At 61.8% G+C, this 26,798-nt stretch overlaps 1 protein-coding gene across 1 annotated transcript; it reads right to left on the bottom strand.

Annotated features, from left to right (window-relative positions):
* Positions 1-775: 775 nt before the first annotated feature.
* CDH15 (cadherin 15) lies at positions 776-25,951 on the bottom strand. Its single transcript, XM_075008526.1, has 14 exons — positions 25,843-25,951; positions 12,014-12,175; positions 11,169-11,324; positions 10,211-10,355; positions 7,426-7,586; positions 6,867-6,995; positions 6,479-6,664; positions 5,874-6,127; positions 3,861-4,003; positions 3,517-3,753; positions 2,755-2,994; positions 2,522-2,658; positions 1,587-1,751; positions 776-988 (listed from the first exon to the last, which is right to left on the bottom strand). The coding sequence occupies exons 1-14, from the start codon at positions 25,894-25,896 to the stop codon at positions 791-793; spliced, it is 2,367 nt and encodes a 788-aa protein (XP_074864627.1). The 5' UTR covers positions 25,897-25,951; the 3' UTR covers positions 776-790.
* Positions 25,952-26,798: the final 847 nt, after the last annotated feature.

The raw sequence follows: 26,798 nt of genomic DNA, 5'->3' as shown, positions 1-26,798 counted from the left end.
CTCTGGTGCTGGACCCTGCCTCATGGACTGGGCGCAAGCCTCTGCCTCGCTGCGGCTGCCTGTCCCTCAGGACCCTGGTGGGCTGGGGGCGGGCTCCTCCTAGGTCTCCTGCCTGCTCCCCTGTCTGACTCATAGGGCTGGGCCTGGGCCAGTTGTGCCTCACGGTTGCTTCCCCACATTGGGCAAGTCCCCTGCCCTGCCTCTGCAGCGCCTGGGGGCCAGGAGCTGCCTGCGGTGGCTTCCTCGGCCTGCACTGTGCTTCGTGCTCCTAGCTCAGCTCTTGGGGGAGCCGGGCCCTCTTGCTGGGCTCGCAGCCAGCTCCCACCTTCTGCCCCGTCCCTTTCCTGTCGGCCACCGGCCAGCCCTGAGCCCCACTGCCCGGCCAGCTCTGCCCCTGGGGAACCAGGCTAATGCTGGTTGTGCTGCTGCCTAGGCCCTGATCCTGGCTGGCACGTGCCCTCGGCTGCCCACCCGGCCCCTGGCTTTAGGCTGCAGCTCAGCAGTCGCTGAAGGCCCAGGAGTGAGGGCAGCTCTGGGTGGCTCTCCTAGCTACACGTCCCCTTGGGCCAGAGGCAGGGCTGTGCTGCAGGGCTGCTGGAACCGGCTGAGCCCAGCCAGCCCCCAGGCTGGGGGGGCCCTTGTGAACAGGGCTAGCTGTGCTGTTAAAAGCAGCTGGTGCTCTTCCAGCGTCTGCCCCGCCCTGGGGGCTCAGCAGTAGGCTGGCCCCATCCTGCCAAGGCCCCAGCATAGGGGTTCCCTGACATGCCCCACCCCCCGCCCTGCCCCCGCCCTAGTGCCCGTACAGGTCCGCCAGGCGCCGGAAGCGGGGCCCCCACTCGCTGAGGTAGTCGTAGTCTTGGTCTCCATCTGTCAGGCTGGAGACGATGGAGCTGAGCGTGCCGGCCACGGAGCCGGAGCCCTCGTAGTCGTAGATGAGGGCTGTGTCGTAGGGGGGGACGCTGGGATCTCTGTCGGCTGCCTCCAGCCCCTGCAGGCCCCGGAGAGAAGGGCTGTGGGGCCCGCAGGGCGGCCTGCGTGCCCCCGTAGCTGCTGCTGCTCATAACCCAGGAGCTCCTGGGCCCAGGCACCCGTCTCCTCGCCCTGGCCAGGCCTGCCCTGCCTGCCTGTGACCCTGAGTGTGCCTCCTGGAGGCCCAGGCCCTGCCTTTGTTGAGCCAGTCCCGGCTGGAGTGGGGCTCGCCCCAGGGCAGGGGCTGGGAAGGGTCTGGCGTGGGTTGGAGGCTAGAGAAGTGACATCAGCTGCCAGAGCGAGCAAAGCAGGCTGCCTGCAGCCTACGGCCCTGGGCCAGCCCGGCTCGCTGGGGAGACAGGCCAGGTGGAGGCCCTGGGCCCAGCAGCTTGGCTGAGCAGGGCCTTGGGCTGGCAGAGAGGTGCTGGGTTAGCCCAGCCCAGTCCAGCAGGGGCAGCGGGGTCACACACCAGCCCAATAGGCTCACGGGCTGGCCCAGCGGGGGCATTGGGGTTGTGGACTGGGCCAGCAGTGTCGCAGCCTGGCTCAGGCCAGCTCAGCGGGGGCATTGGGGTTGCATCCCCGCCCAGGGCACAGCACCAGCCTATCCCCCTCACCTCACTGATGAAGTCCTCGATGTCGGCGGGGCTGGCGGGCAGTTTGCGGGGGCACGAGGGGGTGGCGTAGCTGTAGGGGGCGTCTCGCCGGGTCGGCTGCTTGCCCCGGGGGCAGACGGGCAGGAAGAAGTCGGGATGGCGCAGCTGGTGTATGTCATAGGCACCCTAGGGAGAGCCCCGGGTTGGTGCCCACACAGGGGTGGTGCTTGCGGGTGGGCAGACCCCTCTGTGCTGGAGGTGGGGGCCTGCGAGGGGCCGGGGCGCTCTGGTGCAACAGGGGCTGAGCGTGTCCCCGAAGCAGGACTGAGCGGGGAAAGCTGGGGGCTGGAGGCAGCTGTGAGGGGCACCGGCCGGGATGGGGAGGAGGGAACCTGTGGCCAGGGCACTGGGTCGGCACTGGGGGGCTGCAGTAGGGCTGGGGTAAGAGCAAAGTGTGGCTTGTTCGCCAAACACCGCCCCCCCCACCCCCGACATGGCTGCAAAGCAGCCGTCCTCCCTGCCCCTCCCCTCACCTGCCCTGCCCCGCCCCACCCCTCACCTGGTCCTCCTCGCCCCCACCCTGCCCTGCCCCTCCCCTCACCTGCCCTGCCCCGCCCCACCCCTCACCTGGTCCTCCTCGCCCCCACCCTGCCCTGCCCCTCCCCTCACCTGGTCCGCCCCGCCCTGCCCCGCCCCTCCCCTTACCTGGTCCTCCCTGCCCCCGCCCTACCCCTCCCCTCACCTGGTCCGCCCCGCCCCACCTCTCACCTGGTCCTCCTCACCCCCACCCTGCCCCGCCCCTCCCCTTACCTGGTCCTCCCTGCCCCCGCCCTGCCCCTCCCCTCACCTGCCCTGCCCCGCCCCACCTCTCACCTGGTCCTCCTCACCCCCACCCTGCCCTGCCCCTCCCCTTACCTGGTCCGCCCCGCCCTGCCCCACCCCACCCATTCCCTCACCTGGTCCTCCTCGCCCCCGCCCTGCTCGTCGTAGTTGAGGACGTTGTCGCGTAGGTCGTCCTGCGAGCTCTCCAGCAGCCCCTTGTGCCGTGGGCGCCGGCGGCAGCGCTCCCGGACAGCCGCCAGCAGGGCTAGTGCTGCGGAGACAGAGCAAGGCCATGGGGCCGGGCTGGCCGGAGGGGGTCGCGGGAGGCGGGGGGGGGGGGGGGGGGGGGGGGGGGTGTCTCACTTACACAGGAGCAGGATGATGCTGCCCAGGATGATCATCAAGGCCCCGAAGCTGAGTCCGGCCCCGGCCGTGACGGCCGCCGTGCCGCTGGGCTGGCAGCTGCCGCGCTCGTCGCAGGGGCACACGGAGACGTTCAGCAGCTGTGCCCGCTCCTGCGGGGGCGTGCCGGAGTCCCGGAGCAGGAGCGCCAGGGAGTGCAGCCCCGGGGGCACCGGCCCCAGCACCGCCAGCACCGCGTGGGTCGCTGGGGCAGGACAGACGGCGTCCGGAACGGCCCCAGTCTGTGCCCCCCGCCCCAAGTTCTGCCCCCGCGAGCCAGTCCTGCTGGCCCCTTGACTGATCAGCCCTTCCCCCCCCCCAAGTCAGCACCCTCCCCACCCCGGCGTCAGTCAGACCCTCCCCCACCCATAAGCCTCTTCCCCCACTCATCAGCCCCTCCTCCCACCAAACACCCCTGGATTGGTCAGCCCCTCCCACACCCATCAGCCCCTCCCCCACTGATCAGCTCCTCCCCACCCCTCCTCCCACTGATTGGCCGCCCTCCTTCCACACCTCCCCGCAATCAGCCCCAGCTCCCTCTCCCCAGGTCCTGCTCCCCTTCCCTGACATCCCCCCGCCTGCTCCCATCACTGGTCACCAGCTTCCCTCCCCCCCACTCCTACCTGCTGTCTGCCTGGCCCACCAAACCCGCCCCACTTAGGCCGGGGGGGGCCACACTGCCCCCTCCCAGCGCCGAGCCTGGTGCGCGCACGCTGCCCCCCCTCACCATTGAGCGGGCTGAGGCTCCAGTTGTGCGCGAGCTGGGGCGTGTCGGGGCTGAGGCGGAAGGCGAAGGGCTCGGCGTTGGGCGGCAGGTCCTCGTCCGTGGCGCTCAGCAGCAGCCCGCGCCCCTGGCCCGGCTCGCTGCACAGGACGCCCGCCAGCGGCAGCAGGGCCGGCCCGTGGTCGTTCACGTCCAGGATCTCGATGGACAAGGTGCCCGTGGCCGTGTGCGGCGGCTCCGCTGGGGACAAGGGGGCAGGTCAGGGCCTAGTGTGCATGTGTGCATGGGCCGGGCCAGGCCGAGCGCAGTGGGGCGGTGCTCCCTCTCCCTCCCCCGCCCCGGCTTACCATTGTCGCTGGCCAGGATGCGCGCCGTGTACCAGCCTCCCTGCAGGAAGGGCGAGCGGCGCCGCAGAGCCCACTTGGTCTGCACCCGCCCGGAGCGTGGGTCCAGCAGCAGCCAGTCAGCCGGGTCATAGGCCAGGGCGTAGCTGTGGGCAGAAGTGCCACGTTACGGGAGTGGGCAGCCAACTAATCCCTCGCTGGGGGCGCTGCACAGCCGCTGCCCTGGCAGGCACAGGAGCACTGCCCAATCCTGGGGCCTCCTCCTGCAGTCACTGCAGCCCAGTGGCAGACAGCCCCATCCTGCTAAAGGAGAGCACAGTATCGGCCTGGCCGGCTGCCTGGCCTCTCACAGGCTGAACCTCTCTCATCCAGCACCCTCGGGACCTGACTGGGGGCAGAACAGGAGAATTTGCTGGACCGCAGGAGGTCAACATTGTCTAGCGCCTCACCAACACTCCCACTGCTGCCTGGGCTCTTTGGAAATGTTGAGGGGTAAATTACAGCTAAACACCAGCACAGCACGCTGGGAGCCAGGCCTCGGGGCTGGACCCAAACTTAAGAGGACCGTGGAAAAATTGCCCACACCCATGCTAAGCAGCCGTCCGGCTCACTAAAATCAGGCTGGATTCCGGACGAGAGTTTGCCAGAGAAGAGAGGTTCAACCTGAAGCACCACCGGCACCAGATGACTGTGCCCTGCTCCAGTGGGTTAAAGGAAGTGGCCAGCCTGCTGCAGGCAAGGAACCACATCTCAGCCGCCAGCGGGGCAGCTGCTCTGCTTTGCCTGCACAGTGCCTGGGTCACTAGGGTTTCTGGCCGGTGCAGAGCTACTTTTTGCTGTGTTTTGCTCAGCTGAGGTGGGACTGGGGAGGGGAATGGTTCTGCACTGGGCAGGGTTGGGTAGAGAAGCGCGTTGGAATGCTGTTGCTCAAAGGGCTGGGCTAGCGTACAGTGAGCCAGGCTGCAAAGGTAACTCTATACCCCCCAGGGGTGGGGCAGGGGAGAGCCTGAAAGGCTGTTCTTTGGAACCAAGGCAGAGCCCAAGCGCAGAGCTGCCAGACTGCAGCCTTTCCCTGCCAGCCTTGACGTGCTGGAAGAGCCCTGGGCGACCCCCCCAGAACAGTCCAGCTGCCTGACCAGCCATGGGGTGTGTGGTGTGCTGAGGGAGAGCAGGCCGGTACTACAGCCAGGCTAAGATGTGTGCTTTACATAAGACCACGAGAATGGCCACACTGGGTCAGACCCAAGGTCCATCCAGCCCAGCATCCCGTCTGCCAACAGTGGCCAGTGCCAGGTGCCCCAGAAGGGGGTGGACCGAAAACAATGATCAAGCGATTTGTCTCCATCTTCAGCTTCTGACAGAGGCCAGGGCCACCATTCCGCCCACCCCCCCACCCCACCCCCCGGCTAATAGTCTTTTATGGACCCAACCTCCATGAGTTTATCTAGCTCGTTCTTAAATTCTGTTACACTCCCAGCCTTCACGGTCTCCTCTGGCGAGGAGTTCCACAGGTTAACTGTGCGCTGAGTGAAGAAGAATGTTCTTTTATTAGTTTTAAACCTGCTTCCCCATTAATTTCATTTGGTGGCCTCTAGGTCTTGTATTATGGGCACAAGTAAATAAAGTCTCCTTATTCACCCTCTCCACACCTGTCATAATTTTATATACCTCTATCATGTCCCCCCTCAACCTGCAGGAGATCACGCCCCGAGCCCTAGGACCAGGGTAAGACTGTGGTGGTGGGGGCAGGAGGTGGGTCTCGTGTGCCCGGGTCACTCCCCAACCAGATCCAGCACCCAGCATGATGAGTTGCAGCCTGCAGGGCAGAGCACTGCGCCAGCTCCCCCAGCCTGGCTGACGGGGCCTCCCCACCCAGGCACAGCACCAGCTGGACTCAGCAGCCCCGGGTGCCCAGCTGGCCAGGGCAGCACCCACCTGCTCTGGCTCCAGCCCTGGCCTGGGGCTCCCGAGGATACAGGCAGCACTGGCCCCGGTCAGAGTTCCTGGAGCACTCACCTTAGGGCCTGGGGCTGGCGGGTGTCGGGGTCGTGGGCGCTGACCGTGGTGATCTCAGTGCCGGGCGGCGCCCCCTCCTTCACGCTGGCCCAAAGGGGGTTCTCGTGGAAGATGGGCGCTTCGTTCACATCCCGCACGAGCACGTGCACCACAGCCAGGGCCTGCGTGGTCTGGGGGGCCGACGGGTGCAGCTGGTTTTGGTTCTGCACGGAGACGGTGAGCTTGAAATGGTCCCGCTCCTCGTGGTCCAAGGCCTGCCGGGGAGGGGGCCAACAGTAAGCGCTAACCCCAGGCCAGCTCCGTCCAGGGATCGTGCCACACGTGGGCTGCCCTCCCCCAGGCCCATGGTAGCCTGACCCTGGCCAGCTGGCACTGGGGGTTCCAGCAGGGCTCCCCCACCACATTCAGAGATCACCCTCCGGTGGGGCTCCCCAGCCAGGATTCTGGGCTGGGGCACAGCCAAGCTGCTCCCTGGGGTCATTGGTAACAAGGGGCAGAGCACAGCCTGGGCACCAGGTGGTTCCTGTCCAGCTGAGCCTGGGCCGCAGGGAGCCGGGAGGTGGGCGCTGGCCGAGGCTGCAGGGTGTGCCGGGTGCTGGCCCCACCTTCACCATGGAGAGGACACCGTCGTTGCTGTGGGGGTCAGTGCGGATGGCGAAGGCCCCGTCTGGGTCGCCCTCGAGGATGGTGAAGCGCGCCAGCCAGTTGGGGGAGCCAGGAAGGTCCTTGTCATGCACCATGAGGTGGCCGATATCCACACCACTCGTGTTCTCCAGCACCTCCATGGAGAACTGCAAGAGAGCAGCCAGGGCGCTTGCCGCCTGAGCCTGCCTGCCTGGCACCCCGGCACAGGCCACATTCCCAGCGCCCAGTCCACCCGAGTCAGCGACCTTGTCCCAGTGCGACACCGGACCCCACCCACAGCCACAGGTCAGCCCGGGACCCAGGTGTCCTGCGCCCTGCCCCGCCCCCACCCCTGACCCAGCTTGGTACCTCCGGCTTGGTGAACTCGGGCGGGTTGTCATTGATGTCATCGATATGGATCACGGCTGTGGCTGTGGTGGTGAGACCGTCGCCAGACATGTCAGCCACTTGGAGAGTCAGGTTATACACGCTCACCACCTGGGGAGCAGCCGGGGGCAGGGGGAGGGCAGGTCATGCCAGGAGCTTCTGTCCTGGCTAGGGCCAGCCCTTCCCCCAATCCCCTGGACCCCTGTGGGGAGGCAGTGCCCTGCATTACCAGGCCAGGGCTTGCCCAACCCACCCTCAATTGGCCTGCTGGCCTGTCTGTGCACCTCAGAGCACATCCTCAGTCTGCCCCTCCTGCCCAGCAGCATTCTGCTAGGCCTGCCCAGGGGCTTCCACAGGGAGCCACCCTGCTTTGGGCTGCCAAGCTATCCCTCCGGTACCAGCCACCCCGACCCAGAATGGGGATCTCAGGCAGCTGCACCCCTCCCACCCCCAGCTTGCTGAGTGGCTGCAGAGAGGCACACCCAGGCCAGGCATCAGGGATGCCCGGCTCACAGTGCCGGCTCCCCCCAAGGCCCATTACCTCGCGGTCCAGCCCCACTTGCACCGTGCGGATCTCGCCTGTGCTCTCGTTGATGCTGAAGGGCCCCGCAGAGCCCGGCTCCAGGATGGAGTATCGCAGGGCCGCGTTGTCCGTGTCAGGATCGTCAGCGTCTGTGGCTTCTGCTGTCAGCACATAGGTGCCTGAAACCGGAAATACACCACGGGCGTGGCGTAGATGCAGCCAGCTGGCTGGGACCGCAAGCGCGCCTCGCGCTCAGCCCCCTGCGCTGTGGCAGAGCCAAGTAAACCCAGACGGGGTTGGCCCTCCTGTGCGCCAAAACCTCCCATGATGGGTCTTCTGCAGTCTCCCTGGAAGCTGATGCTACAGAGTAACGCTGAGCATTAGTAAAAGTCTTCCTAGCTAACCTACATCCCCCTGGCTGCATGTCTTGGCCTGGCTCCAGTGGGGTCACCGTCCACTTCAGAAGAGCCGTCACTTATTTGGAGATGGTTCTCGGGCCCCCCCGCCCCTTCCGTCTTCTTTTCTGGAGACTAAGCAGGGCCACTTTTGTAACCTGCCCTCCGAGGTCAGGGGCTCTAACACCTGGATCAGTTTTGTTGCTCTCTCTCCAATTTGGCCACATCTTTCCCAAAGCGCAAGGCTCAGACCTGGACACAGGGCTCCAGCAGAGGGCAGTGATTACCTTCCCTGGCTGCCCTACCCTGCACCAGAATGACACCAGCCTTTTCCCCAGCGGTATCCCCTTGTGGGCTCACACGCAACGTGGGCTCCACCCTAACGGCAGAGCCTACATGGCGGCACTGTTGTTGCATAGTTGTGCGGTTGATTTTTTTTTGCCTTTTCATGCATCGTCCTAGACGCTTGTCTTCACTGAATTTCAGCTCGTTGATTTTAGTTCCGCCGGCCAGTGACTCAAATGCCTCCCAGTTTGGGGTCGCCAGCAAGTTTCATAAGCACGTTCCCCTCCGTTAGCCAAGTCATCCATGAAACTAATAGTACCGGGCACAGGACAGATCTGTGCAGGATGCCAGTAGATAGATCCACCCAGTTTGACAGTGAACCTCTATAGCAGCCTGATGGCGTTCAACCCCTTGTGCACTCACCTTATAGTAATTCCACTTCGGCCTATGCCCAGCTTAGGCAACAAAAATGGGAGATGAAATTCAGTGTGGAGAAATGCAAGGTAAAGCACATTGGAAAACAGAGTCCCAAATATACATACCAAATGATGTGTGTTTTCAGGGGCTCTGGCAGGGCTGGAGTAGCAGGGGGCAGTGGGTAAGGGCTGAAGGGCTGTGGCAAAGCTACGGTAGCAGCCAGCAGTGGAGAGGGACTGAGGGGCTCTGGCATGGCCAGGGTAGCAGGAAGCAGTATGAGATTTTGGGGTCATTGTGGAATGTCCACTGAAAACATCTGCTCAGCGTGCAGACAGCAGTGGAGCATTAGGCCCATGAGGAAAGGGCTAGCGCATAGGACGGAAAAGATCAGAACACCTCTGTATAAGTCTCGGGCATGCCCACATCCTGACCACTGCCTGCAGTTCTGCCTGCCCCGTTTCGAAAGGGCGCTGTTAGGATGGGAAAAGGTACGGATCGAGGCAACGACAGAGATTTGGGGTATGAAACAGCTTCCGTCTGAGGAGAGCTTAAAGAGTGGGACTGTTCAGCTGGAAAGCAACTAACCAGAGAGTGTGACTGGGGTCTACAGAGTCTTGATGGCTTGTAGACAGTGAGGAGAGACACATTTACCCCTTCCCCTGACACGAACACCAGGCGTCACCCAATGGAAGTCATGGGCAGCAAAAAGTCAAGACCTTGATATTCGGCATAATGGACGGTACAACTAGGAGAGGCAGAGCCCCCAGAGAAGGGGCAGCCGATAGAGTAGATTGGTGCGGAGCTAGTCTCCAGAAACTAAGCCGGGCTGCACAGGACAGGGAAAGATGGGAGGAACCAGTGAGAGCGGCATCGGACACCCCATGATGGTGGCGGTTGATGATGATGATGATGGGTTTAAACCCAAAAAAAAGGGGAACGTTCCTCCACACTTCGCACAGGCGCGTCGTGGAGCTCACTGCCGGGGAGGCTATGAAGTGCTGAGACAGACCTGGGTTCAAAAAGGAATTGCCTCAGTTCCTGGAGGACTAAGAACAAGCTTAGTCCACTGGTGGCTATGAGCTAAGATGGCCAAGAGCACAGCCCCATGGTCAGGGAGTCCCAAAGCCTCTGTTTGCCACAGGCTGGGCTCACTTGATGGTAACCTGCTCTGTCCATTCCCTTTGGGACACCTGGCAGTGGCCACTGTCAGCGGACAGAGGTCTTGCGGCACCTTATAGACTAACAGATATTTCGGAGCATGAGTTTCGTGGGCAAAGACCCGCTGCATCAGATGCATGAGTGTGTGTGTGGGGGCGGGGGGGGGTGGTTTCAGAGGGGTATTTAAAGAGCGGGGTCCCAGTAAGAGGGAGGCCCAGAGCTGACAAGGTCTATTCAGCCAGGTGGAAATGGCCCAGTATCAACAGCACTTAGCAAAAGAGGAAAAAACAAGTCAGATCAGGCAGGGGGATGTGAGCCCTTGTCAGGGTCTGCTGGGGAGATATTAGCACCCAGAGCAGAGAAGCTGCGAGCTGCTCCCAGCTCGGCACGAATTCAGGAGCCATCATTTTCTACGTACGGGTGGGGTTCTGGTTCCCAGTGCCCCTGCAAGCTGGTGCTGTTTCTTTGGGCTCTTCCTTAGCTGTGTGCCTGAGTCCCAGTGTAAGTTCTATGCCAGGCCCTGGCTAGGACACATCTGAGGCACTCACCTGGGACGGCTCCCTCCACCACATGCCCTGTGAAAACCTCCTGCCGGAACAGAGGCCGGTTGTCGTTCTGATCCATCACAACAATCTCCAGGTCGGTGGGTTCTTCCAAGGTTGTGCCCCCCAGGTTCAGGGCAAAGGCCCTCAGCTGAGTACAGGGCAGAGAATGGGCATCAGACACACCAGTCTCTACTTCACTTCATTTCTGGGGCTGTGTCAGTTCCAGCTGCTGCCTGCAGGAGGCGCTGTAGGGCGCTGTGCTGGAGTGTGGTCACAGAGAAAACAGCTTCTCCCAGCAGGAGGCGCTGTAGCGCATTACCGGACGTGCCGGGTCTGGGGCGCTCGAGCCGACCCCGTGCCAGGCTCCCAGCGGGAGGCGCTGTAGCGCATTACCGGACGTGCCGGCTGTGGGGCGCTCGCACCGACCCCGTGCCAGGCTCCCAGCGGGAGGCGCTGTAGCGCATTACCGGACGTGCCGGCTGTGGGGCGCTCGCACCGACCCCGTGCCAGGCTCCCAGCAGCAGGCGCTGTAGCGCATTACTGGATGTGCCGGCTCTGGGGCGCTCGTGCCAACCCCGTGCCAGGCTCCCAGCGGGAGGCGCTGTAGCGCATTACTGGACGTGCCGGCTGTGGGGCGCTCGCGCCGACCCCGTGCCAGGCTCCCAGCGGGAGGCGCTGTAGCGCATTACTGGATGTGCCGGCTCTGGGGCGCTCGTGCCAACCCCGTGCCAGGCTCCCAGCGGGAGGCGCTGTAGCGCATTACTGGACGTGCCGGCTGTGGGGCGCTCACGCCGACCCCGTGCCAGGCTCCCAGCAGGAGGAGCTGGGCGCTCCCCAAGCTGGAACGTAGCCTCCCTGCTGGCTGGGCGTATGTGCACGTGATACAGCAGCCAGCGCATAGGGGGGGCTGAGCGGCAAGCTCTGGGGGCCCGATGGGGTGAATGCAGGGAGGGGCCCTCACCCGGAAGCGGTCGTTCGTCTCCCGGTCCAGCATGGTGTTGAGAAAGACCTTCCCGCTGAACTTGTCAATGGAGAAGATGCCCAGGGGCTCCTCGTCCACACCTGGCCCCTTGATGCTGTAGATAACGCCTCCGGGCAGCTTCTTATCTGACTTGATCTGCCCGAGGGAAGCGTGCCAATAAGCCCCCAGGGCTGGCAACCTCTTGCCTGTCAGTCATCCCCAGCCTGGCCCCTGGGACGAGCGCAGGCCTAGCCCTCCCAGGAGCAAGAGGTCTAGGGATGGGTGCAGCCGGGGTCAGTCCCTGAGCCACCCAGCTGCCCTGCCTGCCCCCTGGACAGCACCAGGAGGGGCCAGGCTGGGTAAGGGTGTGATTTAGTGTGTGTGTAATTCTTGTGAGGGGGAGTGCAGCGGTGGATGCATGTGTGTGTGTGTGTGTGTGTGTGCACATGCTTGTGTGGGTGGGTGATGGTGAGGCAGTGGCTGGGTGTGAACTGGTGGAGGTGTACAGTGTTGGAGGGGGGTGGCTGTGTGTGCAGTGGTGGTTGTGTGTGCGTGTGCTGGCAGGTGTGTGTGCACTTGCTGAGAGGACTGGGTGTGTGTCTGACCCAAGGGGGTGGCAGTGCCTGGGAATGAGGCCAACCTGCGCACGTGCCCCTCTGGCCTGGCAGCTGGGTGCAGCGGTGAGGTGAGGCGAAGCTCCATCAGCATTTTGCTGCCCCACCAGGGCTTCTGCCCTCCCTGCCCGATGCCCAGGAGCGGTGCTTGCCAGGCTGCAAGGCAGTGCCGGCCCGGGCCATAGCGGCACACGCCCTGGGTTGCTCACGCCGGGCCAAGGCAGCCTGTACCTGCACCAGGAGGTGGGGGATGCGCTTGTGGTTCTCCGACACGCTGATGGGGGGGATCACCCAGGCTCTCTTCACCCTGCTGGGTCCAGCTTGCTGTTGCCATGGGTACAGGACCAGGGGGCTGTCGGGGAGGGCAGTGTCCCCCTGGGAGAAGCTGTGGCCCTGTTGGGACAGAGGCTGAGGTCAGACGATCACCCTGTCTTGCTGGGTGCCCCCCGACCCTGGCCTGCCCTCCCTGTGCTCAGTGGGGCAGCCCACCTGGGCAGGAGCTGAGCAGGGGGCAGGTCATTTGCCACCCGCTGGGTATTTGGTGAGGGCATGGAAGGGGCAGCACTCATGGTTCAGATCCTGGGGCCCAGAGTACGGCCAACGGCCCTGGGACTGTGCAGAGGTGAGGGTGGCTGCCCCTTGCCTGGGGGTGCCAATGCCAGCTGTGTGCTGGCTCTGAGTTGAGACTGGTCTTTTCTCCAGTCCGCCTGTGCCGCCACCAGGGAAGGGAGCACATGGGTCCCAAGCAAGGGATGCTGCAAGAGCCAGTCCTCAGGCCCCCTCCTCCCCCAGTGCTAGTGTAGGGAGGCTTTTGCCAGGGGTAAGGCTGCAAAAGCACCTGGTTCCCATTTGGCGCCCGTAACAGGCAAAGCCCAGCTCCTCTAGGGGATTCCCTAGCCCAGGGATCCTCCATGCAGAAGCTCACTCCCTGGAGCCGGCCCCCTGGGCCTGAGCTGCTTCAGACAGGTCAGCCCTGGAGGTGACAATGGTGCCAGCTGAGAGTGCAGCAGGCAGGATGTCAGAATCCTTGAGGGACATCCATAAGAAACCCCAGCACAAGAGCCCCCGGCTATTAGGCTCTGACTGTGCCTTTTTCCTGCCAGGGACACACGTATTCCTGCAAGCCGAGCCTGCAAAAGCCACAGTACCCACAACGGAACGCTAATCTGTATTACGCTGTTCTGCTACTGGCTGGCACGGGCTGCAAAATGCCTCATTTCAAGCTAATCTTACCTCCCCTGGCAGAGCATGAAAGGGGTGTGTGATGACCACATCTGGTGTGCATAAGGTACCCAAATACATGCCATGGCGTCAGAAGTAGATTAAGAACAGAAAGAAAACAGCAATGAAGGTTGCAAACCAAAGGACTAAGGCAACAAAGATTGCAGGGCCTCATCAGCATGGCACCCTTCAAAGGCCCCCAGCTTTGACAAACCTTCAGATCGGCAACAATATTTTCCAATATTTCGCACTGCAAACAAGCTCCACCAAGAAATGGAAGCTGTCAGGGTATCTCCTCTCATGTACACCGGGGGAAGCGGGCAGAGCTTTAAATCCTTTGACTATTGGAAGATAGTTGTACAGATGGCAAGGAAAGAGGGCTGGTTATGTTACGTGCCCTCTTTATACTCTTTAAGGGGATTCTGGGGAGCACTGCACCCCTGTCCCTGCACTGCCCCCTCCCCCTCCACCCCTGCTCTGCCAATGCTCCGCCCCCTCCCTGCCCATGCCCCACCCTCTCCTCCCTCTTCCTGCAGAAGCACCACTTCAGGTGACTGCCAGGCAGCCCCCCTGCCCAGCCCCTGGAGTGGCGCAACTGAGAGTAGTGTGAGCTGAGAATCTCGGGCTGCTTTTGAGCCACGCCACTCTGGGGAGGGGCGGGATTTCCCCCACACTCACTGGAAGTGGTGCAGTGCAGATGGTGAGTGGGGGGCGCAACGCTGGGGCGTGCAGATGTGACCCCTGTGCACATCTACGCGTCACCTGTGCCTTGCAGGGTTCCTATCCCCTCCCTGCCTAATGTGGGACCAGTTAAGAGGAATGGACGGGGTTGGCATCATTGGGAATATCTCTGAGCCGGCAGCGTGGCCCGCCCCGAGGGTACCAGCTATGCAGAAAGATGGAGACACGCTTGTCTGGGTGAGTCTCAGAAGCCAGCCTGGAGTGACTTTCTCCCCAGACTGAAAGAGCTACAGGCCTCTCCAATCTGCATGCCTCCCACGGCTCCCGGAAACTTCTGTTAGCAAATCAAGTGCTAAACAGACAACTCAAGTGCTAAACGGATAATCGCAGACCCTGCCGCCATTACTGTGGTGTAGTGGGGGATAGGTGTGTGGTTCACAGGGGGTGTGGGGCTCCTGCTGGGTGTAATGGAGGCGACTGGGTGACACCTCTGGGCTGGAGACAAAGGGGGAGGTGGAGCCTGAGGGGTTTGAATTGGAACTGGGAGCTGGAAGCAGTGAGTCTGGGCTGGGAGAGAGAGAGACAAAGGAGGGGGCCAGGCCCTGGCTCCGGGGGGCCCCTCGGGGCCTCCTCTCCCCAACATGGGTTGGACTGGCTGTTTCTGCCGGCTGCACTGACTCCTCTGTACACGCTGTGTCCTCTCGGCTGATAAACCCGCTGTTCTCCTGCTGAGTGAGAGTCACTCCTGCCAGTGGATGGGGTGCAGAGCCTGGGGACCCCTGAACCGCATCACAAGTACCTTCTGCGATTGCCACTGCACTTGAGATTTCCCCAAGACAGCAGGACAGTCAACGAACACAAGGGGAGCTGTTTTTGTGGCTGAGATTCTGATAGATGGATATTCAATGGAAGAACACGACAAAACCCTCAACAAAGCGCTGAGCCTGAGCAGTCCGTCTGGGCTGCAGCTAAGCAAGGGAAAATGCATTTTCCACCCATCTCAAATCAAGATTTTGGAAGAGACAGTAAAGCCTGAACCATTCCTAGCCCCAGAGAAAGGAAACGCAATTTGAGAACTGAATGTACCAGCTAACATACCAGAACTGAGACCCACGCTGAGGATAATAAATTACCTTCGGTTAGCGCCTACAAGACCTATTTTGGTAACAAAACCCTGAATGGACAGTTGATGTCCAACACATCTTGGCTGAGGGGGGGAGCAAATCAAGACATTGCTTTCAGAAAGTAAAAGAAATAAACTCAACAGCTCCAGTTCCTCAGTACGAGCAGGTGACCAAACCCACAGCGCTCAGGGCAGCTGCAAACAGCGTGGGTGACTGGTTGCAAAAACATGCCTGAGGGTCTAAGTCAGTTACATTGCATTCTTGCACACTCACAGAAGCTGGAAAACAAAGAAGCGCCTGGCAAACATTTGGGCAAGTGAGAACATTTACAGACAATGACTGGGATGGATTAGTTTACAGATAATACACCATAACCTGCTCAAGTATCAGAGGGATAGCCGTGTTAGTCTGTATCTGCAAAACCAGCGGGAAGTCCTGCATCTGATGGAGGGGGTCTTTGCTGAAGAAAGCTTATGCTTTAAAAAAATGTTAGTCTATAAGGTGCATCTTCTTCATACCCTGCTTGTTCCCATCATTAGTGGAAAAGACTCCAATCAAGCACCACTGAGATTCCAGCATCTATTGATCTTTGCAATGCGATTTAACGCAACTGTTACAAAAAGCTGGTAGTAGCAGGCACTCTGTCACAGCACCTAGTCCCACAACCTGCTACCCGTGAGCTCGAAGATGAGCTAAATCAGTGTGTGACACTACGCGCTCATATAGAGCCGTGTCAGAAAAAAGCCTGTGCCAGCTATAAAAAGCAAGCTCAAGAGACACACCAGTTCGGGAAGTTCTAAGTAAGGTTAAGCGTGGAAGGCCTGCCTGTCTAAAGGACACTAACAATGTGACGAGAGGCTCCTTTGTCATGAGCGGCCAATTAAGTGACTTGGACTCAGGGTTAAAAACAATTGCATGGGAATCCCAAATGAAGGGGGAGCAGAAATCCTATACCTCACCCATGAAGGATGTCAGGATTAACTAACGCCATGACCCGGCCAATCAGTCTGTCAATTCAGAGGACTTCGTTAATCAGTTGTCATGGACTATGCCTAGTTATAGAGAAATAATGTGCTTGAAAGTTGTAATGTTATTGAGAAACCAAAGTGTATCTTTGCTCGGTTGGCTATTCCCCAACAACTAGTGATGGACAAAGGACCACAATGCACTGCAGCAGCACTTAAGTCATTCTGAATGAAATAGGCTTTTGATCGTATTACTCCCAGCCCACGTTGCCCATGAGCAAGTGGAAAGGCTGGCAGAGCTTTCCAGATAGCCAAGAAAATCCAACAGTGGAAAGATCCACTCCTGGTTATGAGGATCAGCACGAACAGCAAAACAAAAGGCAGGCCAGGAGCACTTTAAAGACCAATAGCAGGTACTGGAGCTATCTCCCAAGTGGCCAGACATGAAGAGAGTTGACAAATTAGATGAAGAGGCTAAACAGGCTTATGGACACGTTTACATCAGATAGCATTCAGCAAGAGGCTGCCTGGCTCTAGAACCTTGTGGCCATTTTCGTGTGGAAATGAATGGAGAAAAAGGATGAACGACCCCAGCTGGTGGGAAGAAAACGACTGCAGCGCCCGATTGAGAGACAGAGTGGAGAGCTCAACAGAACCAGCGCCATCCGCAGTTTGTGACTCAGTGGCCAATCAGCAGCTGGTAGATGAAGAACATGGAAAACTCCAGGGTTACAAACCCACTGCGGTGAGCCGTTGCAACTCCTGGACAGCTGGATCATAGACTCAGGGCTGGATGAGACCTCAGGAGGTCATCGAGTCCAACCCCTGCCCCGAGCAGGATCAACCCCAGTTAAAGCAGCCGCAGCCAGGGCTTCGTCAAGCCGGGACTTAGAAACCTCGAGGGATGGAGCTTCCACCACCTCTCTCGGCAACGCATTCCAGTGCTTCACCACCCTCCTGGGGACGTAGCTTTTCCTAATAGCCAACCTGCACCTCCTCCTCTGTAACTTGAGACCATTGCTCCTTGTTCTGCCATCTGCCACCCCTGAGAACAGCCTCTCCCCATCCTCTTTGGAAATCCCCGCCAGGAAGTTGAGGGCGGCTATCAAATACTCCCCACTGTTCTCTTCCGTAGACTAAATAAGCCCGAATCCCTTGGCCTTTTTGTGAGACAGAGCTGATGCGTGGGGTGCGTGTGTGTGCGCTTTGTGCTGTGTGTGTGTGTATGCGCATGCACCCAGGCCAGTGTGGGTGTGTTGGCTGCAATGATGCGGGGGAGGCACTGTTCTGGGGACCCAACGCCTGCTGCGACGGTCGCCCATTCAGCACAGCAGCGCCCCGAGCCCCAGCAATGTTCTCGAAGCAGATGGCTCCTGCCCCAGCCAGACTCTGAGCCAGGGGCCTGTTGCTCAGCTGGGCGGGATGGGAGACTTCACTAGTTCCCCCAGGCCCTGGGATGGTTGTGGGGGAGGGACCGGACAGGCCAGCCCCCATGGCCTATAAATAGAGGCCAGGGCCTGGGTGCGTGCTGGGAACTGCTGGAGGGCAGGAAGCTGCCACTGACCTCTGGGCTTAACCCAGCGACTCCACATAAATCTAAAGGCGGGTGGACTTCAGGGGCCCTGGCCTGGGGCAGTGGGGCCTGTGTTCAGCTGCCTGTACAACTCAAAGCCCCTTGGGGCAGGCGAGGGATGGGAAATCCCCTCAGCATTTTTGGGGATTCACTGGACCCTCCATCTCCCCACAGGGCTTTCACAGAGCTGAGAAACGCATAAGGACAAACGGCGCTGGAGAGTCACAGGACAGGATCCCCTTTCCGCTCTGCTGGTGCCCCTCAGCCTCCTGTTATTCAGCCCTGAGCTCCCACCCCTCTGCCAGTGCCCCCCAGCCGCGACCCACAGCCCTCCATTACCCAGCTTCCCCCCCACAGCTCTGCCGGCACGCCTCAAGTCTGATCTGCAGCCCACCCCCCAGCTGTTCTGGTCCTGGGCCCGGCAGAGCCCTGCAGCTGCCCTGCATTCCGGAGGCGCTGCTCCCGGGGGGCGCTGGCCTGGCTGCCGTGGCGTGTGAGACCCAATGAAGCCGCTTCTCTGACTCAACCCTCCCACTCAAAGACTTTCACCTGGGGCCCTTGTGGGCAAGGCGGACGGGGCTGGGAACGCTGCCCCCTTTCCCACTGCCCGCCATAGCCCAGTGTCCAGGAAAAGCCCCCTCCCATGGCTACTGCTCCCAGGCCCAGCATCGGGGGGCTAACACGGGGGAGCTTGTCCCAAGGGACCCCCCCCAGATGCCACGGGGCAGCTACGCCCGCCTGGCGCAGGAGGCTGTTCCCGGACACTGAAGCCCAAAGGGGACACCCAGAAGGGACAAGACATTGTTCCCCAGCTCCCATGTCTGCAATGCAACACCCGGTCCCCTGCCCTGCGCCCCACGCTCTGGGGCAGGCCTGGCTCATGGGCCGAGTGGCCGTGTTTCCCAGCAGCGCAGTATCACAGGGAGTTAGGTTCCCCAGACCCCCAGGCATGGGGGCCTGCTGGGCAGAACACAGAGACCCCAGCAGCCCCAGGGCAGCTGGCAAGCCCTGGCGGCACAACCAGAAGGCCTGCGATGACTAGCGCTCGCCCCCGACATGCTGTCCGAGCAGAGGGCTGCTCCTTGCTGGGCTGCTGGCAGTGCCTGCAGAGGACCGCCTGGCTCAGGGCTTGGGAGACATCCCCCTGGCTCGTCTGTGCCCTGCAAGCCAAGCTGGCTGTGCTAGACAGTTACATGGGGGCAAGGGGCGCCTACGGCACGACGGGGGGAGTGAGAGCCCAGTTCCCCCTGTGCTGGCATCCATCCCCTGTGACGGGCCAGTCCAGGACCACATGGAGGCTCTGACTGGTTCTGCTCCAGAGCTGCCCACTCTTGCCGGGCCCTCGGGGGAAGCTTATCCTCCGCTCTCTGGGCTCTGGGTGCCCTGGTCCCCAGCACTTCCAGGCTGGCACTGGGTGGCACTTCCCGCCTGCCCCATCCGCACAGCGCCCCAGCCTGGCGGAGGTCGCGGAGGCTGGGTTTGCTTCGCCAGGCAGGGCTCCTTCACAGGCTGCTGCCAGCCGGGTTCTGGTGCGAGCCGACCATCCTGTGGGGGAGCCCTGCTATGGATGCAGCTGCAGAGAGCTCCGGGCATGTCCCTGAACAGCCCCTGCCCCTGGCAGGCTGAGTGAGCCAGGGGATGGTCTCTAGGCACCCACTCCGCTCCGCTCACCAGCTGGAGCAGGCGGGGTGGGCAGGGCCCACAGGGCAGCCGCTGGGCCAAGCCGGCTAACACAGACACAGGCTCACAGAGAAGCCACAGAGCCTGGGCCAAGTCCCTTGGCTTCCTGCCTGAGGACCACTCTGGGCTGGCTGGGCACCAGGCAGAGGAGCTGCCAAGCACACGGGGCTCTGCCCCGGCGGGAGAGGGTTGGTCCATGGCGGGGGAGGTGCACCCCTGAGATTTGACACCCTCAGCCAGGGAGGCAGGGCCGTGTGTCCTGGCTGCCGGGGGGCGGGAACCAGGAGCCAGGGCCAGCTTTCCAGAGTCCCCTGGCAGCCGTTTAGGGCTCAGTGTGACACCCACAGGGTCCTCCCATTGGCATTCGTGGGGAGGGGACTGGGCTTAGTGGCAACTGTACACACGCCTGTGGGTCCTGCCTGGGGTCCCTGGGGCATTGTCCACAATGGCAGCGAGTGTGAGGGCAGCCTGGGCACGCCCAGCCCCGCGTGCACCCCGCCGAGGCTCTGACCAGCCCACCCTACCGCTCTGCAACCGAGAGCAATTCCAACCTCCCAGCAGCAGCGGGACCTGCCTTGGAAATGCAGCTCCACCAGCAGAGTGCCCCCCAGCTGCCCATCTCTGGGACGCCCCAGTACGGGCACCAGCGGCCCCCTGTGGCCCTATCCCTCCCCAGCTGGACCCCAGGCCTTCACTGAGGCACTGGGGTTGCCGGAGATCCCTGGGCCTGCCCCATGCCCTGCTGCTGCTCTGCGGCTGAGGCAGCGCTGGCAGAGCAGACAGAGGCTGGCTGGCCATGTGGGCTGCCCACCCGCAGTGCCGGCTGCAGCATGGGGGACCCAGAGGCTGGGCTCCTTGCGATGGCTGCTTGTGGGCTGGCGATAGCTCTGCTTCCCTCCTGGGACCCACCTGAGCCATAAGCCTTCCTCTGGTGCCGGCTTTTCTGTGCTCACTGGGCGCTACAGCAGGCAGCTGGGGAGGGCAGGTGCCCAGTCTGCTGGGGCTAGAGGGAACGTGACAGACTCTGTACATAGAGCCTGGAGGCCAGAGCGTTGCATCCTGGTACACGTAATCCTGGCTGCTCCGCTCACTGCCTCAGCCCGGAGGTTCACCTGCTTCTCTTTTAATCTGATTCTGAGTTTGTGTACTGAGATGAGCGCACAGATGAAACCAAGCAAAAGCCAGGACAGAGACACAGCTACCTCCATCAAGAGCCTTTTTAGTACAAAACCTGACTGGGCTGGTCCACTAATAGACAGCTACAAGAGACAGGAAAAGAATCTTGATTAAAAACTGAAAAAATAAAGGTTTCCTTGTGTGGTACCCAGAGGCGCTGAGAGCTCAGGCAAGCTGTCTCTCAGCCGAGGCTGAAGAGCAGAGACCCCCAGATGAGGTCTCAGTGCCTCTGGGTACTACGTGTGTAGTTAAAAGAAAAAAAAATATGAGCCTTTACAGCCAAAGCAGTAGCCAAGGAGATGCCCAGCTGGCTACGCTCAGCCCCGGGGACAGCTGGGAGGCCCAGACTTCCTGCAGCATCGCAAGGAGCCCAGCCTTGGCCCTGGCCTGGCTTGCAGCCAGTGGGGAGCTCACCCTGCTTGAGGCTGGGCCCCGGGGGCCAGGGAGGGGGCAGGGGTGGGCTCTGTATCCCCCCCCTTCCCCCGTCCCCCAGGATAATTCATCGCTTTGCACAGAGGAGACATTTTTGACTTTTGACCCTTCCAAATATCTCTGCCGCACACGCTCCCGGCTCAGGCCTTTGGGGCCCGCTTGGGATTCCTGTGGGACAGCTGGGCAAAGCAGCGATGCACGGCTGCCCCCCGCCAACCTCGCGCCCAGCCGCACACCCCCCTCCGTGCCCAGGGATTTCATGGCTCCCGGCTGTGCGCCTCGTTGGCCCCTCTGCCACCCCCCATGGCTGGCTTGGCCAGTCAATGAGCCTGTGGGGCAGGTCACAGGGTCTAGCCATGCGTGGTAGTCTGGTCCTGAAAGAGCCAGTGCTGGCGCCAGGCTCCTCCCCAGCCACGGCCAAGAGGAGGCGGCTAGCAGCCCCTGGCTGGGCACTGGGTACCATCTCCCTCAAGGGCAGAGCCCAGCCCTGGGAACGGCCCAGCTGTGCCAGCGTGGGGCTCAAGGCTGGGTCCCACAGGCCTCCTGCCCCCACTGGCAGCCGGCAGGAATGCTGGGAATGAGCTCAGCTGTTCCCGGGAGGGGGCCCTGAGCCTGGGGGCGTATAAATAGCTGCCATCACTCTTTCACCTCACCACAGCAGGGAGAGGGCAGCTGGGCCTGGGTCTATCCCCTGCCAGGAGAAGGGGGGCTGCCCACTCCCAGCCTCTCTCTGCACCTTGGGGGGGGGCCAGGGGCTTGCCCCCTCCCCGCCATCAGAGGCAGAGAATAAAACACTGTGGCGTGACCGGCCCAGGTCAGCCTGGTCCGGCTGCTGGGGCTCAGGCTACGTGCACAGGCAACATGGCCTGGGCTGAAGGCCAGGCTCCGGCAGGGCACGTGAGGGGTGGGGCAGGCCAGCCACAGGTGCCTCGTGTAGACAGGCCCACAGAGCTCCCGTCATGGGGGTGCCAGGAGAGGGTCTGCAGGGGAGGAAGGGGTTAATGCATGCTGGGCTGGGTCTGCCCTGGGAGTCAGTCCCCAGTGGCCCTCTGGCCCAGCTTTGCCAAACGCTCCTGCAATTTGCCAGCCCTGGCACCACCCTCTGGTTGGCCCCTGCCTGCCAGGAGGGGCTGGAGTGGCTGAGATTCAGCCGCCCGCCACAGCTTGTCCCTGCCCCGCTCTGGTGCACGTCCCACAGGGCCGGGTGCATGTGGCTCCGGGTCTGCTCCTGCCCCACTGGGCAGGACTGAGGGGCATTCCAAGCAGCGCCTGCCCCGCCACCCCTCGGTGCCGCCTGCGGGCCGCACAGCTCGGCTGGGCCCTGTGCAGCAGGAACCAGCTTTGGAGGATGCTCACGGTTACTCGTCTGCACACTGCTAGCGACCTGCCACGAATGGCTAGACCAGGCCCCGGCGGCTCCACCAGACCCCTCCTTCTACCGGACCCCGGCGGCTCCACTGGACTCCTCCTTGTACCGGACCCCGGCGGCTCCAATGGACCCCCTCCTTCTACCGGACCCTGGCGGCTCCACCGGACCCCTCCTTCTACCGGACCCTGGCGGCTCCAATAGACCCTTCCTTCTACTGGACCCCGGCGGCTCCACCAGGCCCCTCCTTCTACCGGACCCCGGCGGCTCCAATGGACCCCTCCTTCTACCAGACCCCGGCGGCTCCAATGGACCCCTCCTTCTACCGGACCCTGGCGGCTCCAATAGACCCTTCCTGCTACCGGACCCCGGCAGCTCCAATGGACCCCTCCTTCTACTGGACCCCAGTGGCTCCACCAGACCAGGAACCCCAGATCCACAGCAGACGGCAGCCGCTCGTGGGCAGCCTTAGCCCTCCTGGTGTGGCTCCTCTGGGCACACACGTGTACGGCACAGGACACCTCCCGAGTGCAGCCGTGCGGCCTGGGTGCTGTTGAGGTAGCTTGTGTCACGTGACTGGATTTCTATATTGTGCACGGGAGCCATTGGTGTGTACCTACTGCCCCAAACCATGTGCTGGGGGGGCCGGGGGAGGTGTCTAATGAAAGCTGATCATGTCCTGAATTTACGTCTGCTGCTTCTATGTCCGTGTCATGTCCGCAGGCAGAGTTGTGCCTTTTAGCTCTCTGCTTGTCGGGGTGATGGTTTAGTGCCAAGGTTCACCATAGGAGGGGAGAGCTCAGCCCCAGCCCGGATACCGGGCTGAACAATGGGATGGGAACCAGAGGCTCAAGCAGTCAAATCCGCATGTCGGAAAGGTGAGACTCGGCAGTGGCGTGCAGCCCACTGGGCCCCACTGGACACAAGGGACAGCCATCCTGGACTTTATCTTGCTCCTTTGTTCTGCTTCCTGGTCAAAGGATCCATGTTGCAGCGTGCTGAGTTCAGCTCCCCAGGTCTCCAGTTCTCCAGATAAGTGACCTGGAATTATATCCCTTATGGGATAGACTTTCCAGAATCAGCATATAACATTGCTGGCTGCAGCAATGCCTGTAACTGATGTATGTAAAATATTGTGTGAATAATTTTTCTCTCTAACCCTGTTCATTTTTGTTGTGTTAATAATCCTTTAGCCATTTCGATCTGAAGGATTGGCACAGTGTGTTGTTTGTGGGTAAGATTCAAGTATATATTGGCCAACGACTGTGGCTGGACCTTTTGGGACCTGGAAGAATCTGTGTGGTGTTGGTGAAACAGGTTTAATAACAACTCACCTGAGCTGGGGGTTGTTGGTCTGGGCTGGTGGAGCAGCCGGGAAGTCTGGGGGTTCGCTTGTGTGGCTTCTGGCTGGCCAGTGGGGCTGGCAGAGGGGCCGTTGAGGCTGGTTGGATTTGCCTTAGTGAGAAGGAAATCTCAGCCTGGGGCTGTGAGTGGCCCAGCTTTAAGCAACGATGCCCTGGATTGATTTCCATAGCTGTGCCCAGAAACCCCGTCCTATCGCAGTGTGGCCTCCTGACACCATCTGTGCCACAGTGTGGGTGTGCGAGAGGCCCAATGTGCATGCATTAAGGAGTAGTGTGGCCGCACTGCGCACGGCTGTCTGGGGATGAGGTGCCCGTCTGCAGGTGTGGGAGTGTAGGGCAGACTCCAATGGGCTGCCACGCTGGCCCCATGCTCCCTGCTCAGGCCAGAGGTGGGGCTGGCAGCCTGTGGGGGGGGTGCGGCAGTGCCGATCCTGCCCCCTGAGTGTGCACCCAGCTGCAGATGGGGAGCCGTGCAGCAGGGCCAGGCAGTGCAGCCTGCAGCGCGCCCACGCGGGCTGCTCATGAGGCCCTGGCGGTGCCCGGCCCAGGCGGTCTGGCTCACTCTGCTTAGCTTTGGCCCAGCTGCCGGTCCCTGGGCAGGGGAGGGCGAAGGCGGCTTGTTTCGAGTAGCAGACCTGAATGGAGCCGGCTGGGAGGGAGCACGCCCGCCCGCCCGCTGTTGGCCCACCTGCCTGGCCATCCCCAGGGCGCAGCCCCTTCCCCAAGCTGTGGAACCGCTTTTGGGGACCAGCAAAGGAAGGGGAAGCCAGGCTGGGGGCAGGGGGAGGAGAGGGAGTTGGGGGCAAGCTGAGGGGGCTGGGGATGAGCAGCAACAGGAGTCGGAGGGAGGTAATTGACCCTAAAGCCCTGCGTCAAAGCCCTTTCGCAGTGCGGTCCTGCCTGCAGTGCAGCCCGAGTTTCTCAATTGTACCCACAAACCACCAGCTCTTTGGGCCAGGACTGGGTTTGTTCTGGGCTTGTACAGTATTACACCTAATAATGTACAGTGCCTGACGCAATGAGCTCCTGGACACTACCATAGAACAGCCAATAACGTACAGGTCCTGATGTGATGGACTCCCAGGCACTATCGTAATACACCTAATAATGTACAGCACCTGACATGATAGGCTCCTGGAGGCTACCATAATACACCTAATAAAGTACAGCGCCTGATACAATGGGCTCCTGGGCTCTACCGTAGTACTCCCAATAATGTACAGCACCTGACACAATGGGCTCCAGTGAGCTACCATATTATGCTTCATACAAAGCATGGCACCAGGGGGTCCTCAGCCAGGCCTAGGGTTGCTGGGAACTACTGTAATACAAGTGAAGTGCCTGACACTATGGGCTTAGCACTACCGTAATACACCTAATAACGTGAAGTGCCTGGCATCACAGGGTCCTCGACCAGGCCTGGGGTGCCTAAACGGTACCATAATACACCTAATCACATACAGCACCTGACCCTGAGCTCCTGGGCACTATCGTATTCCTGCTAATAATGTTCAGCGCCTTGTATCACAGGGTCCTGGGCTGTATCTGCCGTGCCTGGGCACAACTAGCAAATCGCGCCCATACACACACACACACATGCTGCAGAAGCCTGGACGTGGGGGCCCTCCCAGAACCCCAACCCTTGTGGCACTGAGCACACAGCTGCTGATGCTGCTGGGGGATGCGCCCAGGGAAGGAGGATGCCCTCTCGTGAGAGGTGCCCAGCGGCTGCAGTGAGAGGCCCTGTAGGAGACCCTGGACAGGGGACGGGCGCAGACCTGTCCTCGGAGGCATGCTGCTTTTGAGGCCCCTTTGCAACAGCGCTAGTTTCACAACAGCTTAAACTGCCCAAGAAATGCTGCGGCCCCTCCCTACGCCCTCTGCAATCTCCAGCTTTTGCGTTTCCCAGGGAAGGTGGCGACCCTCGGGTACAGTCAATTCCCTCCCCCACGGGCAGGGGGTGGGGGTCCCCATAGAGCTGGCGCAGTGGACAGAACCCTCCTCCTCCCAGGGGCGTCCATGGACTGGCTGTGCCTGCACCCCCGACTCCAGGCTGGGACTCCTGGAAACTCCACTTCAACGGGGCTCCTATACAGGGCTCTGCCTCTCTTTCCCCCACCACCTGGGCTTCTTGTGCTGGGACTCAGCTGGTGCCCGCCCACCCTCCTCCCCAGGCTGTGAGCTGAGCGTGGGCTTTGAGCAGAATATTTTCCCTTCGGCTAAAGCCCGGGCCTGTGGGACTCCCTTGCACACCGTCCTGGCGTAATCCCCTCCCATCCGCTCTGTGCAGGGGCTGAGCTGGTGCCTGGAGGCTGCTCTGGGATGAGGCCATGGCGTGGACCCCCCAGCCCCAGACGCCCTAACGCTCCGCGAGCCAGAGCAGCTCTGCAACCCCCACCCCGGCTCAGCGTCCCAGGGTGCGGTGCCACCTGCAGCTGGTGCTGGGGTCTCGGCCCATGCAGCACCACCTGGCCTTACCTGAGCCCAGAGAGGTGCCAGGAGGCAGAAGGATAGAATGCAGAGGGGCTCCATGCTGGAAACGCCTTGGCAGGGACCGCCGGGCTGGGGTGGGAGCAACTCTCCTGCACTGCCCAGCTCTCCACGCCGGAGCTCAAATAAAACTGTAGTCTGGCTGAGTGACAGGACATGTGCTGGGCTTGGGGGAGGGGGGGGGGCCTTAAGCGGGGAGGACAGCAGCTGTCCCCATTACACAGTGCTCAGGCTGGCAGGTCAGATATCCCCCCTGCACTGGGGCCGGGGTGGGGGGTGGGGGAGGTTAACACTTTGTGTGCCAGCTCCACGTGCCAGCCCAGGCTCCTGCTGGCACGCCAGCCTGGTGCCATCTGAAGGGCTGCCAGGCAGCCTCAGCAAACGCCAAGCAGCGCAGACCCCCCCCGCCTGGCAGAGCCACGGCTGCCAGCGGCCAGGCGGGGCCGATTTCACTCCCTTCAGGTTAGTGAGACCAGCGGCCCGGCAGTGACTCAGAGCTTGCGCCCTTCGGACCCACCCCATGGCACCCCCTGGAGCCGGGCCCTGCAGGGAGCCTGCCCTGGGCAAAGGGCTGCCGCAGTCTAAGGGCCCACAGCTGCCCTGGGCTCAGTCACAGCCCTTCCCAGCTGGGACTCAGTTTCCCAGAAGCTCATACCCACTGTGCTCCAGCCACCGGCCATTGACAGACGGGGCCGCCTGCCTTCTGTGCACGGGGCTGGGCTGTGCTGGGGTCTGCCCCACAGGGCGTCCAGCTCCCCGGCCTTACAAACCAGGCCTGCGAGCATGTCCCCAGCACCTGTCACATCCCCCCCGGCCTGGCCCTGGTGCCCCAGGGTGCCTCCCCCTCCCCCCTCCCTGAGGCCAGTGGGGGCTCTGCTGGTGCTGTGGCCGGGAGCTGTGGTGGGCACGGGGGAAAGTGGGGGCTTTGTTAGGGACGGGACCGT

Source organism: Carettochelys insculpta, chromosome 14 (genome assembly GCF_033958435.1).
Source record: "Carettochelys insculpta isolate YL-2023 chromosome 14, ASM3395843v1, whole genome shotgun sequence".
Classification (NCBI taxonomy): domain Eukaryota; kingdom Metazoa; phylum Chordata; order Testudines; family Carettochelyidae; genus Carettochelys; species Carettochelys insculpta.
The sequence above is the reverse complement of the archived record's forward strand: the minus strand, read 5'-3'. Positions and strand labels throughout refer to the sequence as shown.

Coding starts and splice junctions, on each gene's coding strand:
- CDH15 (XM_075008526.1), bottom strand. CDS start 25,896: ATGGAGCCCCTCTGCATTCTATCCTTCTGCCTCCTGGCACCTCTCTGG. Junction 11,325..12,013: donor TCCCCCACCTCCTGGTGCAG/GTACAGGCTGCC, acceptor TCCCTCGGGCAG/ATCAAGTCAGATAAGAAGCT. Junction 2,659..2,754: donor CAGCATCATCCTGCTCCTGT/GTAAGTGAGACA, acceptor CTGTCTCCGCAG/CACTAGCCCTGCTGGCGGCT.